The 14,829-nt window shown below is 52.7% G+C and overlaps 1 protein-coding gene across 1 annotated transcript; it reads right to left on the reverse strand.

The window, feature by feature from the left end:
* Positions 1-1,050: 1,050 nt before the first annotated feature.
* LOC307098254 (protein Daple-like) lies at positions 1,051-13,943 on the reverse strand. Its single transcript, XM_079768980.1, has 8 exons — positions 13,823-13,943; positions 12,889-13,124; positions 10,683-10,826; positions 8,297-8,483; positions 7,099-7,220; positions 5,115-5,204; positions 4,636-4,811; positions 1,051-1,261 (listed from the first exon to the last, which is right to left on the reverse strand). Exons 1-8 carry the CDS (start codon positions 13,940-13,942, stop codon positions 1,143-1,145), a joined length of 1,194 nt encoding a protein of 397 aa, XP_079625106.1. The 5' UTR covers position 13,943; the 3' UTR covers positions 1,051-1,142.
* Positions 13,944-14,829: the final 886 nt, after the last annotated feature.

A 14,829-nucleotide genomic window follows, 5' to 3' on the forward strand; every position in this document is an offset into this window, starting at 1 on the left:
CATTTGGGGGACACCCTGTAGTACATATATTTGGGGGACACCTCAAAGCACATATTTCACGAGGCTGAACACATGTATGTAATATATTAAATGTGGTTTCTACCCCAGGAAGTCACTCAGAAACAATAAATAAAAGTCTCAGCTCCATGGGGCACACTGGGGCACTGCAGCCACTTCCCAATCAGGCTGCACCTGCCTCTTGCACACGCTCCCTCTGCACACTGTGGCCACTTGCTGGGAGGGGGCGGGCAGGGCTTTTCTCTGCCCCATCACCCAGGCCGGGCAGACCCAGTGTTTATAGAAAAGTGAGCAGGGGAGGCAGGTCCCCCTGTGGCCCCAGGAGCCAGCTGGAGAGAGGCAAAGCCTGAGGCCACCTGCCTGGAAGACCACCCTGGCCTGCAGGACGTGGGGCCCAGGCCTGGCTTGGCAACGCTCTGGGTTAACAGTGAGCCTGACTCCAGGGTCCACCCAGGACCTCAAGGTCTTTGGAGTCTGGCTGGTCTGGGCTTCCCCTGGGACCACCAGGCTTCTGGGAAAGGGAGTCGAGTTTCCGGACCACGAGGGCCCAGCCCTGAGAGAGTGCGTGCGTGTGTGTATCTGCTCACCCGCACCCGCACACACACACTTTAATGGAGGTGATGTAGCTAACACGTGTTCTAAGGGGCATGCTCACATAGTGTCTGCCTCTGGGAAGTCGGTTTGTCACTGCATTGTGAGCATCCACAGGCCACAGTGGGTTTGTTCGAATGATACCAGTGGCTGGAGGACCAGACGGAGTTCCACATGTGGTGTGTGACCCTTAGGGCTGGCACAGCGTTGTCACTAACAGAACAAATGGAAGCAGCCCGGGAACCTCTTTCCTCGTTCTACAGCCGCTGCAGGCACCGGAAGCAGACAGGAGAGGAGGCCGTTGTCCTCAGAAGGCACGCTGGTAGTTTGAAGGCTCGGGAGCTGCTTTGGGGTCAGGAGGAGGGGGCCACTACGGGTCCTCTGGCTTTTCGGTACGGGTCACCGGTGGTTTTTTATGGGTGTTTTTTTTTTTTGGATGATTTTTTTGTTTGTTTGTTTCATAAATTAGGGAGGGTATTTGGTGAGGAAGTAGTAAAGGGAAAGGAATATCTAGTGTTTGCAAGAGGGAGAGCCTATTTGGAAGGGGATGGGATGTCAGAGGATGACCAGAACTGAAGGTGCTGCAACCAAGCCAGGCGGGCCGCTGGTGACTTGTCTTTTTTCTTCTTTCTGTTCTTTTTGGGCGGAGCAGCTAAAGTGTTATCCCCAGATAACCCAAGAGAAGAAGGGAAAAAGAAAACAACACAAAACAGCCAATCAATGAACTGAATAATAACAAATGACCCTACATTGGCTAAACGTACTTGGTAATCAGAATCCTGCCCAGCCCAGGAGAGATGGAAACAATACCCACGGCACAACCAGAATCAGGACTCGGTGAATCATTGAGGCTCCGACTCCGTTTTGTTAATTCAGTGGCACCCTTGTGCCAATGCTTTACTTAGCACGTGAGGAGAAGTCTCTATTGCTCTAGGAGCTGATGGGGTGGACGATTTTTCAGTTTCAATGTGTTAAATTATTAAATAAGGCTGTTTGTTAACTTAGGACTTGGCTTTTCTCACTCATCCTTTTTTAAAAATATGTTTTCATTGATTTCAGAGAGAGGAAGGGAGAGGGAGAGAGAAACGGAAAGATCAATGATGTTTCTATCATGGATTGGCTGCCTCCTGAATCGAGCCCGCAACCCACGCACGTGCCCTGACCAGGAAGTGAACCGTGACATCCCGGTTCATGGGACGATACTCAGCAAACTGAGCTACACCAGCTGGGCTTACTCATCCACTTTAATGACAGGCTCCCTGACACCTAGGCTCACACACAACTAACTCCTGCTCCTCTTCAAAGAGCTTGGAACACTTCATGGTATGTTTCTGTAGTAAAAGTATCTACCTCCACTATTCACTAATAATTTTTTCTTAAATCCTCACTGGAGGATATTTTTTCCGTTGATCTTTAGAGAGAATGTGGAAGAGGCGGGAGGAGAGAGAGAGACAGAGAAAGAGAGAGGGCGAGAGACACAGAGAGAGAGACACAGAGAGAGAAACATCCATGTGAGAGAGACACATGCACTGGTTGCTTCTCGCATGAATCCCAACTGGGGCCTGGGATCAAACCTGCACCCGAGGTACATGTCCTTGACCAGGATTCAAACCTGTGCCCCTTCGTTCCGTGCGTCGGCGCTCTAACCACTGAGCTAAAACCGGCCAGGGCTCGCTAATAATTCTTATACATCTAACATAACCTCTTAGAGAGGATACGTTTGAAAATAATGAGAGTACCTACCTCTGCCAAAACAGATAAGGCTCTACCTCTTTTGGATGCCCAAACACCCTCAACATCAAGAATTATTCCTATTTAGCCCTAGCTGGTTTCGTTCCGTGGATAGAGCATAGGCCTGTGGACTACAGGGTCCCAGGTTTCATTTCGGCCAAGGGCACATGCCTGGGATGCAGCTCAAACCCCAGGACGGGGAGTGCAGGAGGCAGCCAATCAATATTTATTTCTCATTATTGATGTTTCTCTCTCTCCCTCTTCCTTCCTCTCTGAAATCAATAAAAAATATATTTTGAAAAAAATATTCCTGTTTAGATCCCTACACATCCTCTACTCTAAACCTACCCTTCATGACCTTTAAATTATAGTCTTATCAGAGCAGACAATTGGTCTAACTTTCTGAGCATGTCATGTACATGGACATGAACATAACTGATTGACCCGATGATTTCTGATTGAGGGTTCAAGTCCACAGAGGAACCTCTGTTACTTCTTTCCTCACAGCGCCACCTGCTGACCACAGCTCACACCACAGGATAAGACTGACTACTCAATGCAGGGGCCCAGGCTGGTTCAGCATCTTCAGGGACCAAAGCAGCTTGAAGTGCAGGCAGTGCTCACAGGGGTTAAAGTTCAAGCCCCATAATCCGTCAGACCTGGGTTTGAAACCCAGCTCCACCACTTATTCTCTGGGCCAGTGCTTAGCCCTGTTAAACCTCCCTTTCCCAGCTCTGAAAAGGGGATAGGAATCATGCCTACCTCACCTGGCAGTTAGACCTAAAGGCGATAGATAAAGCAGGTCAACTACCTAAAGGGTGCTGAGCCCAGGAAGCACCATTGCACGGCGGCCGTTACTAATATTTACCACTGACCGCTCATTCATGGGGCCAAACGACCGTTTCGATCAGTCAAGCATTTTTCTCTGAAAGGTTTGCTAACTCAATTAGGCTGATTATATTCATTAAGTCAATTTAACACAAGTTGAGGTGATAAATGTCACAACATTTAAGGAGCCTGTATGAAATCCTGAGGCAACAGAACCCCTCTAGATAAAACAAATGTTAGCAAGCTTCACTATTTGCATGTGAGCATTTCACCTGCTGTAAAGAATGGGAATGCACGCATGAGTCCCCACACAGTGGGCATGCGTGTGCACACTTCACTTTTGCATCTTGAGTGCCACACCAGGACTTGAAGTGGTGAATGCTACCCGAAGAGGCTTGTGCACATGTCACACTCAGAAGGCGGCTTGTCAGAGGCCCTGGGTCCTGTCAGGTGCTGTAACACCCGCCTCTGAGAGCACACGAGTCTCAGGCACGGCCCTGGTCCCCAGAAAGCCCTAGTGTCCTTCATAACATTTAACTTTCTCAGGGGGCATGCTTGGCAGGTTTACAGGTAAATAATGTACACAATGATATTTAAAAGTGAATTAAAAGGAAGCCACCTTTAAGATGAGGGCTTTGTTTAATCGATTGCAAGATGCACATTTTCACCCCCAAACCTCACATCTCTGAAATCAGGATGCAGCTTCAAGCATCTCTCACAGTCACTGTCAGCTAGGTGGCAATTCTGACAAAATCGTCACTGCCACCACCCATTCATTTCTTTTTATGGGCACATAATCGTGCAGCTTCTAACTGACAGCTCTCAGATCTGATGAAACACATGCAGCACATGCAACTAGAAATCCATTGTGGAACCTCTGGCTCATGCCCATCCACAGCCCTAAATTGACAGGTACAGCGCCCTCTGGTGGGAGGACTCAAGGCCAGGAAGGTGGGAGAAGAGAACCGCACCTGCTATTCAGAGGGTCGGAAAGATCAGAGCCCCCAAGACCTTGCTGAAGACCTTGCACATGTCCACTACATGCTAAATGCACTGGGATCTCCCTCCAGAAGTGGCTTATCCTAGGCCTGGAAGATACAAGGAACCCCAAAAACATACACTCTTGAGCCCTCTCTGTGGTGACTGTATGGAGATCTGCTATGGACATTCCAGGACCCACCACCTGTATGTGATAGGTGAGGGTCTCATGCTAAAGGAACTAAATTGTTCTGGGATGAAACTGCCCCAACACTGACTTTGGGCTTATATTTGCAGTGGGCTTAAGTTGCAGTGGGCTTATATTTTCTATCTGGTTGTTCACATATCTAAGGCGGGGAGCACACCCCCTTCAGGCTCCTACACACGTGTGCTCACCCAGCACGCCATCTGGTTGGTGCTGCCCTGTCCACGAAGGAGACCTGAGGCCTCCCCTTCATTTCCCGCCTGCAGCCAAGTCACCCCTCCTACCTTTTCCCACAGGCACACTGTGGGTGTCTTGCTCTTCCATCCACTTCGAGCACGATGGCGTGGCCTCCACAGTCTCGGGAGGACTGTTCGGGGACGGCTTGGCTGGTTTTCTAGAATCGCTGTTTTTGCGTTTGAAGAATTTGACGATTGCTCTAGCTCGCATCCAGCGCTTTTTCCTATTAGAAGTAGAGGTTTAGGACACTGCCAACCTCCCAGTCCCTCCAGCCGGGCAAGTGGCTATTAATTTGGGGTTCAGAAGGATGGAGCTCTTCGCTAGCACCATGATCTTCGTATGTGGGGCGTAGGGGATAGAACACAACTTGCAATGAATTCACACAGAGTCCACTCTGGACCTGCCATAGAGGGGAAGGTGCGGGCCAACAAACGGGTCCCGGATCTAGATGGCCACAGCTTTCCCCACTCGTGAAAGGGCAAGCTCTCTGTTCTGGGCTTAAGTTACTGCCATTAAATCAACTCACTTCTTGTGAACCGGAGCCTGGGACTCGCAGGAATCCACTACTGTTCCCTCCTCCTCCACTTTTACTGTTGGTGAGAAATTTACTTTTTCTCTGTAAATAGAGGAGAAAGAAAAACAATCTGGTTTTTAAAATAAAACACGCAAATTGCCTCATCGGCCCAGCCTGGGACCTGGCCCAGAAGGATCGGCACTTTTCCTGGGACTCGGACATCACGGTGCTCATGGCCTTTATGATCGCGGAGTCGGGACTGTGAGGATGGAAGCATGTGACGTGGGTCCGGGCACCCTAACAGGTGAGGAGACCCGAAGCACCGAGGATCAGGCTGAACGTCATCTCAGGAGAGCAAGCCCCGAACCATGTGAAACTCAGGGTCGGAAACTGTGGTCCTTGACAGCTCAGACCCTAGTTTCCTCGCTAGAAAATGAGTCCTCTGGATCGAGGCAGCTGCTCAGACTCCATCAGCACAAGGAAATTTCTGCGAGTTCACCGTGAAGTAAACATCCCGTAAGAAGTGATGGTTCTCAAACCACTGGACCACCCTGCTCTGCTCCCAGCGCCCTAGGCACTGTTCTTCTAGTCTGTGTTCTTCTCTTCCCACAGCCGTGCTGCTTGGCCTGATGCTAGAGCATTTCCCCTAGGGCTCTGACCAACCCTCCACCCCTAGGCGCACAAACTCACGCAGGGCAGCACCACTACCCTCCCAGGACTGGAGAACACTCTGCTCAGAGCAGGCTCAGCAAGTCTGACAACTACCTGGCCTCCTACAGACACTGTCTAATGAAAAACCATTGGGCACCAGGCCCGGATGCTTCTAGCTGGCACCTGCCCAACCTCTGCTGGTCATTTTTACCCACTGCATTACAGAGAGCCAACTTCAGGCCACAGTCATTTCTACCCCAAAACTACAGTGTGGCTTTCCATGTAAGCATCCTGGGTAGGTGGCCAACCACCTGTAGATGAGCAGAAGAATCTGAGAGAATAGTAAAGCAGCACCGTGACCCCAGGGAGCTGGGACAGTTCCCCCGTGTTCACTGTGACCATGTCCCTCTGTCCCACATGGCCAGCTATTCCTGACCTCAAGAAAGGACAGTCCAGCAGCACGACACTGAGTGGGGAAGACCACCCTGGACCCACAAGATGCATCTCGGGTTACCTGACTTCCAACCACAAGGCTTCCATCACCAAGGCTCTTCCTCCTGCCCTCCTTTCTGGCAGCTCCTGGGCCTATAGGCCAGCTTCCCATCAACACTCACTTCCCTGTGAACCCAACTGCTTAGCCGGGCATGGACGCCTTCCACAACTGGCTACCACCTGCTGCCGCCTTCCCTCCTGCCACTGCCTGCACCTTCCCTGCACCAAGGCCACTGGTGCTCCACCTTCACGTCCCCCCACTGGCCAGCCCTGTCCCCATCCGGGTCAGCAGCAGCACCCCAACTCCCACCACCATGTTTCCTTCTAGGCTTCTATGAAGCTCCTCAACATCTGTCTGCTGTGCACACAGCTCTGCTCACATCCCATCATGCCTACTAGTTCCTGGCCACCAGGACACTGGCTCTGTGCACCTCGCAGGCCTATGCCAAAGCCAGGAATGTGTCCTGTTGGCAGTGGGAGGACAACCACGGTGCACCAACGACCCTCTCTCCAGCCTGTTAAGGGAAAACACACAGAAACGACTCAGCCCACCATCTGAATTCCTCCCCTAGGCACCTCACTTTACCGCTGTCATAGTTTTTAAATTGAACTGCAATTCAAAAGCGGATGAAGAACCGTCTGGCAGTGGGCAGTATCTTTGAAAAGCCAACCACCTCTACTTACAGAAATCGAGAACCATTCCAGGAAAACGAGAGGAGGATGCACTGGGAAGATGGTCTGTCCCTTGTCCTTGGACACCAGTGTGCCCGCGGCTCTGCCCAGAAGGCCAAGGCCTAGGCGTGGAGCTGGAAGCCAGGACCCCTTTGTTGACAGGTCAGCCCACACCACTTACATGAGCCGAGCCTGGTCCTCATTCTCTGATAGAAGCTTCCTGTTCCTGTCCGTCAGTGTCTCAATCTGGCTTCTCAGGTTATCTTGTGCTTCTTCTAAGTTCTCCTTCTCAGAGGACAGCATCTAAAACACAGGGCAACAATGTCTCCCACACCATGCGCCCCTGTGATTCCACTGCTGGGAATCTGTTCCCCAAAGAAGAAACAGGCCACGTGCTCAAAGAGGCCACTGCGGTATGATCTACGCCAGTGGGAATGACCAACACAGCCAATGACATGGGGACAACCAAGTGCACCGTCCAATCAGCCAACCACGGCCCTCCTGTGGCCACCGAGCACTGAAAACCCAGCTGGTCTGAGCAGAGATGTGCCGCAAGTGCAAAATAGACAAAAGATTCTGAGGCCTTAATCACAATCTTAAAAAACAATGTAGAACATCTTATTAATAAGCTGCCCGACTTTGTGGCTCAGTTGGTGGAGGATCCTCCCAGGCACCATGAGGTCCCTGGTGAGATGCTCGGTCAAGGACCTGCCCAGGTTGTGGGGTTGATCCCCAGGAGGGGTCTGCAGGAGGCAGCCCATCAGTGATTCTCTCTCATTATGGATGTTTCCATCCCTCTCGCCCTCTACCTTCCTCTCGCTGATATCAATAAAATTAAATATATCTATATATCTATATATCTATATATATATATATTTAAAATATTCTTTTTTCACAGACATAGAAACACATGGGGTAGGGGCTGGAAATGAATTTTGGGCTGAGGTTGGTCTGCTCCTGTTCTAGAATAGCAACTTTTGGCTTCAGACAAACTGGGTTGCAACCCACTACTTAAGAGGGACGAGGATGGGTACCCCAGCTCACAACATCATTGCACAGATTAAATGAGAGGACACGGGGGAGCACAGAGCAAGGTGCTCAGCTGAGGGTTCGGAAATAAAACAGTACTTGGCTGTTTCCATGCACCACCCCGACCCTGCAAAAACCAAAGGTCAGGTGAAAGGTGTTTCTAAAGCAACCCCACCAGTCATGGGGTTTGTCCCCTTTAATTGCCCCTGGCTTCCTCTCGGCCTCGGTGTGACATTCACACACAGTCTTTGAGCACAGACGCCAGTGAGGACCCATTTCGACCTGGCTGAGCCAAGGCTGTCGCCCAGGGCACAGGCCCGGTGTCCTGAGCCCACCAGCCCGGGCCTCACCTCGCACTGGCTGTGGAGCTTCCTCAGGGAGCCTTCCATTCTCTGCAGGTCCTCCTGGGCCCCTTCGTAGCGGGCCTGCCAGAGCCGCACTTCTTGCTGCAGCTGCTCCAGGGACGCCTGCATGTCTTTGCTCTTACTGCGCAGCTCCTTCTGCTCCCCCTCCACCAGCCGGTTCCAAAACTGGACTCTGGGGGTGGAGAGCCACAGGACCAAAGCTGAGGAGCACTCCCAGCCTCCGTCCCCGGTGTGCACCTTAATCAAAACCACAACCTCTCTGGGCCTCCGTTTTTCCCGTGTGTAATGAGGATTGAAATCAGCGGTTTTCAAACTGTGTCCATTGGGGTTCTAGGAGGCTGGCCCAGCTGCCCACTGTGGGCTGGGGGAGGCAGGACAGGCAGGCTCGGACACCACTTCAATCCTTCCCATAGAGCACCCTGTGAGAGTCCTTCCCATGGAGGCTTGGGCACACCTGCCGACGTGGAACAAAGGGTTCTTTGGCTGAAATGCCTTTGAAATACGTGGAATCAGAACGGTTTTGCTCTAAATCTATATAAAATACGCCCAGCTCTTCTCCCCAGTTCCAAGTCCCTTTCTAATTCCAACTCCTGAGACAAGTAAAATATGAGATTCAGGAGTGTTATGTAAATCCACTGAAATCATCATCATCATCATCGTCGTCGTCGTCGTCATAACTGCCCGACTGGATTCCAGGCAAAGATTTATACCAGAACACTCACATGGCCATAGGCTCATGGACTCAATTTGAACACAGATGTGTCCTGTTTGGCCCACATCACCTGTCTTTTTCAATTTAAATTAATTAGTTCATTAATATTTAAAAATTTTTAAGTTTCACATCCACATTCAAATATCTAGCTTCTCAGAGGGTGGGGAGAAAGCATAAACAAAAGGCCCTGGCAGGTGTGGCTCAGCCGTTCCAGCATCAGCCCATGTACAGAAGGGTCATGGGTTCAAGTCTCAGTCCAGGGAACAGACCTGGGTTGCGGGTTTGTTCCCCAGTGTACTTGGGTTGTGTGCTGTAGATATCCAAGAGATGTGACACTCTCACATCGATGTTTCTCTCTCTCTCTCCCCCTCTCCTTCCCTCCCTTTAACTCTCCCTAAAAGTCAATGGAAAAATTATCCTGGGGTAAAGATTAAAATAAGAAAAATTAAAAAAAGGATGACCTGGCATCCCAGGCTTGACTCTCAGCTCACAGCTCTCAGAGGGTGTGTATTCTCCACGAGGGTCTGCTCTCATGCTGACACCCCTTCCCCACCTCCTGGACCTGCCTGGCCACTGGAGGCACCTGAGCTTGTAGCCCCGATACATGTTAAAACAAGGCTGTGGGAAGGAAGGCTTCATATGGTCATGCCTCTGGGTTGAGACAAGACCTGGATTTGAATCCTGACAAGGCCACTAACTAGGAGCATGAACTTGAACAAGTTACTTAATCTCTCTGAGCCTCTTTCCTCATCTGTTTGTTTTTTTTTTAAGAAAAGGAATAACAATAGTGCAGTCAATTCTCATGATTCACGGTATAATGTCCTATCAAGCCACCGAGAACACTCATTTAGTGGATACTGAATCTGTCCCCGCTGGTTCCTGTGAGTCTCTGGCCACATTTCTGTCAACGGATCAAGTCATCAGGACACTTTGTGTAATATACTCACAGCCAAGAGCACCACATTCGGGCCCAAAATGAGCCTCATGTGCCGCTGCTTTATTCCCCATGAGGCCCAGCACAGCCTTGCACTTGGGGACACTAGACAGCACTTCAGCACTCCATTTGGGGGCCATTTCAAACAGCGATGTCACCACCAAAAAGCACAAAAATAGAACTCCATGGCACTCAATGGACCACTGAAGGGACACTGGTTTGCAGTGTGAGAGCTGAAACAAGGCAGGAGCCAAAGGTCTTGTTCAACTTCATCTGCAAACGTGCCCATCAGGCGACTCCAGTATCTCACAGTCTGGACTGGCCCATGAAAGGCCACGGCTACCGATTTGGGGGTTCAAGTGCATTTCAGCGAGGAGGTGAATTCACCAGTAGGGAAAGCATGAATGCCGAGGACCGAGCGTCTCTCCTTCCCGGGATGGCTGCTGTTAGAGGATGAAGGGGCCCATGCCCAATACAGTCATCACCATCATCAAGGTGGGAGGGGAGGCCATCCAAGCCTAGATAATGCAGCATCCCAGTGTTGCTATCCTTCCATCCAGCCAGCTGGCGTGCCTTTACCTTGTGACCGTCCAGCTGTGACCATGACAGGGATGGGAAAGATACACCATTACCAGGAGACTCGCTTGAGCTTAGCACAGTGGGTGCTGAGTGAGCTGATCTGAATGAAACCTGGCAGATGCCACAGCAGGGGCAGAGGCGGTTACCTATGGACCTCCTGCTGCAGCCTCTGCTTCTCTTGAGCAGCCTGGGCGTTCACCTCCTGCTGCTGTTTCAGAGCCTCCCTCTCGGTGCTCAGGAGGTTCCTCAGCTCCTGCAGTGCTGTCTCGTGCTGGAGCTGGTCCTGTTCCCTGAGGAGGGAAACACACCCGCTAGGCACCCCCAGACAGGAGACTGCACAGCCTCTGTGAGCGGCTTCTCTCTGCAGAGCTGAGGGAGGTGGGGATGGACATGGGTCTCCTCCAGCCCGGGAGCTGAGTGTCCCTCCTCCCACACGACCCTTCTCCAGGGTCCCTTCCAGTCCCAGTCTAAGCAACCTCTCTCCGTTAGCCCGCTAGGAACACCAACACTGTTTTCTGAACTCGCACGTCTCAAAGAAACTAGCACATATTCAGGGAATTCTACCCACGTGACAGCTGACCCCCCTCACCAGGGCCAGATGAGCCCACCACCCACCTCGTGAACAGAGTCTCCCTGTGCTGAGCCAGGCAGCATGGGGGCCAGAGGCTTGCCTGCTGGGGCCCCAGCAGCTGCCAGGGGCCAGTGGCACACAGGCACGTGCAAACTCACACCCTGCTCCTCCAGGCACCCCAGTCCACACTTTCACTCTTCCTCAGATCCCCCTCAGCTCAAGGCTTTTATTTTCTCCCTGCCTCAGTATGTATAGGGTCCCGCACAGCCTCTCTGGAGGGCTGCAGAGAACAAGGGGGAGTCCCTGACCAGCCCATGGCTGTCCGTCCCACCTGCTGGATCCTCCCCTGTTCAGGGTGACTCGGCAGCTCCTCGTGAGTCATCCCCTTTCACTCATCCCACACAGACAAATCCGTATCCAGACCACCTTCCTGACTTTTCCACATCCAGAGACAGGCGGACAGAGACCACCCAGGGTTCCAGGGTTTGCCGCCTCTGTCTGCAGCCCTCCGCCTCCACTCTACCACCCCCATCAGCTGTACTAGTACCATCCACCTGGAGCCAAGACTTGGGGGGACTCAGACTTGGAAACCAGCAGTGACAGTTGCTGAAAGACAAGCGTCCTGTGGCCTTTAGCCACAGGTGGAGGCTGCCCCGACGTGGGTAGTGGCAAGTGGGGGTGGGGGATCTGCCTGGCTTTCAGGGCAGTGATCTTTCTCATCCAGGTGAATGATTCTGGAAAAAGTCATCCAGGGTTGACAAATCGGGCATGGACCATTAGGGTTCCCAACTCCTGCTTCCCTGTTGTGTCCTAGAAAGCACACGGATCAAGCACATTCCAAACGTTGGTAACCACCCTACAGCAAGGCACAAACTGTGAGTCTCACTCCCCACTGAGTCTCCGGGACGAGGCTTGACACCCAGGAAATGTGTGCTGGGAACAAAGTAGTGAGGGTGCCAGTCAGGCGTCAAGTGAAATGAACACAGGGTCAGCAGCATGGGCTCCAGGCACATCCACCTCCCACACTGCAGCCCTGCTGCAGACAGACCAAGGGCTCCAGCTATCTGTGCAACCAGCAAAACCACTGAGTAACACAGGAGGTCTACCAAGCAAGGAGCTACCGGCAGAAGGACAATGAACTCTTCCTTCAGAGCCAGTCAGATTCCACTTGCACAAACCTTCCACATGTGAGCAGACATTAAGTATATCACGAGAGGCCCGGTGCACGAAATTTGTGAAGGGGGAGGAGGCGGAGGGGTCCCTCAGCCCAGCCTGGAACCTCTCCAATCTCAGACCCCTTGGACATCCCTCTCGCAATCCAGGACTGCTGGCTCCTAACCGCTCGCCTCCTCCCTGCCTGATCGCCCCTAAACACTCTGCCTGTCTGCCTGATTGCCCCTAATCACCTCTGCCTGCCTGCCTGATTGTCCCTAACCACCTCTGCCTGCTTGGCTTATTGCACCTAACTGCTCCCTGGCTGGTCTGATTGCCCCTAACTCCTCCCCTGCCTGCCTGAATGCCCCTAAAAGTCTTTGCCTCAGCTACCGCACCCAGGATCCAGGCTTCCCTCCTCCAGTGAGCCGCAGGAGCCCAGAACCCTGGTTTCCATCCCTCTGGGCAGCTGCAGGCACCCGGGACCCCGGCGGCTTTGCTCAGGCCCCGGCTTTGTCAGGACATCCGGGAGGATGTCTGGTTGGACTAATTAGCATATTACCCTTCTAGGGCCTGAAGCATAAGGCCTGCAGAGCTCGCTAGTCACCCCAACAGTTGCCGGCACCCACCTGAGTCTGAACGCCTTGCTCTCCATTGCTAGGGAACCACGCAGCAGGGTCTTGTGGCGGCTGTGCTCCTCCATGAGGGCCTGGTACTGCCCACACAGGTGCTCATGGAGCGCCCCCAGGCTCCCGTGGTCCTGCAGCAGGGCCTCATGGGCTTCAATCAGCTGCCCCAGCAGCTCGTACAGCTCCTCCAGCTCCCTGTCCTTGGCCTCCTGCTGGTTCTTGGAGGAAGGATCCACCTGCCGGGACGGAAAAGGTGATGATGCCTCATCGGGTGCAGGTCCTGGGAGTCAAAGACTCTGCATCCCCACACCCCCAAAAGCAGTGAGGGGCCAAGAGCAGGGCAAGTTGAAGGCACCAAAATAGCAGGGACCCTCAGGGCAGGCAAAACCCAGCTTTGCTGAAGACAGTTCTACTAGCACTTAAGGAACTGTGCTGGGAAGGGCCCAAAGCATAGACGGACTATCACATGGTGCTACACTGACACCTGTGCCCCCTCCATACACGTGACCTTTTTTGGGAAACTTGTGCCCTGTCTCTGCATAAACTCATCGGGTGCCCTCTCTGACTACTTTGAAAAGCCTATTGAAAAAGAGAGGAATAGATAATGAGTAAGGATATAGAATATCTGAACAACATTACCAACCAATTTACCCAGATATTTACACAACAACCATGCACCCAAGACAGCCAGGAGCACCTCCCTTCCCCTCTCCCAAATCCTGCCAATCAAAACCAAGATGGCCAGTGTTCCTGGGAGGCAACACCTGTCCCTATCCCCTTGCCACGGCTGAGAAATGCTGGTCTGAGCTGCAGCTGAATGAGGAAACCAGTCACACAGGGATCACTGATCAATGACCAGGACACACCTGTGATCCTGGACGCTCCCCCTTGCAGCCAGGGGGACCAGGGGAGGCATGTGCTCTGGAGGGCCTACCTGTGAGGCCTCCATCTTCAGGGTGACTACAGTGTCGAGCACCTGCTTTAGATCTTTCAACAGCTCTTTATTGATGGCTTCCAAGTTCTGGCCATTTTCCTTTTCAATCTGGAGTTGCATCTCCAACTCTGCCATCTGCAGAGCCAAAGACCCAGCCCGTGTCAAAGTCCATTTCATGGAGCGAACTTTAAAGCAAAGACCAAACGTGTCACCCCACAGAACACTTTCACAGGCCTTTTCTCAAGGAAAAACCTTCCTGCCCACTTGGGGAGGTACAACAGTCACTGCCAAGGCTGGCAGAGCGGGAAGAGGGAAGCCTGGCCAGTGGGTGGCGTCACTGAGCCACTGCCCGAGTGCTGGGCTCCCTTCCATGGCACTTGTTGTAGTGCCAGGCAGATCCACCCTGGAGGTGTGCCAGGGTTCTCAGGGTGACCCCTGGACATATGGAGCGGGATCATTGTTTGTCCCCGGGGCTGTCCCAGGTGCTGCAGGACATTTAGCAGCATTCCTGGCCTCACTGCACCACAGCCAGGAGCACCTCCCCTCTCTTCCCCCAAGTCCTGTCAATCAAACACAAGATGGCCAGTGTCCCTGGGAGGTGATACCTGTCCCCATCCCCCTGCTGCAGCTGAGGATTGCTGCTCTGAGCTGCAGGTGAGTGAGGAAACTAGTCACCCAGGAATCACTGATCAATGACCAGGACAGGGCTGTGATCCTGGACGCTCCCCCTTGCAGGCAGGGATGCAAGGGGGCGCCTACCTGCAGGGCTCTGTCCGCCTTCAGGGTGCCAACTTCGTTGAGCAGCTGCTCTAGTTCGTTCACGAGCTCCTCAGTGAGGGTCTCCCACTCCTGGCTCTTGCCCTTTTCCAGCTGTAGCTGCAACTGCAACTCCTCCATCTGCAGGGCCAAGACCCAGCCGTGAAGCGGCCCCTCCGAGGTCCTACACACACGTGCGTGGCTTCCACCACTGCTTCCCTCCCAGGCCCGCCCTGTGCTGTCTAACAGGG

The sequence above is a fragment of the Cnephaeus nilssonii genome, assembly GCF_951640355.1.
Source record: "Cnephaeus nilssonii genome assembly, chromosome: 4".
NCBI lineage: Eukaryota > Metazoa > Chordata > Mammalia > Chiroptera > Vespertilionidae > Cnephaeus > Cnephaeus nilssonii.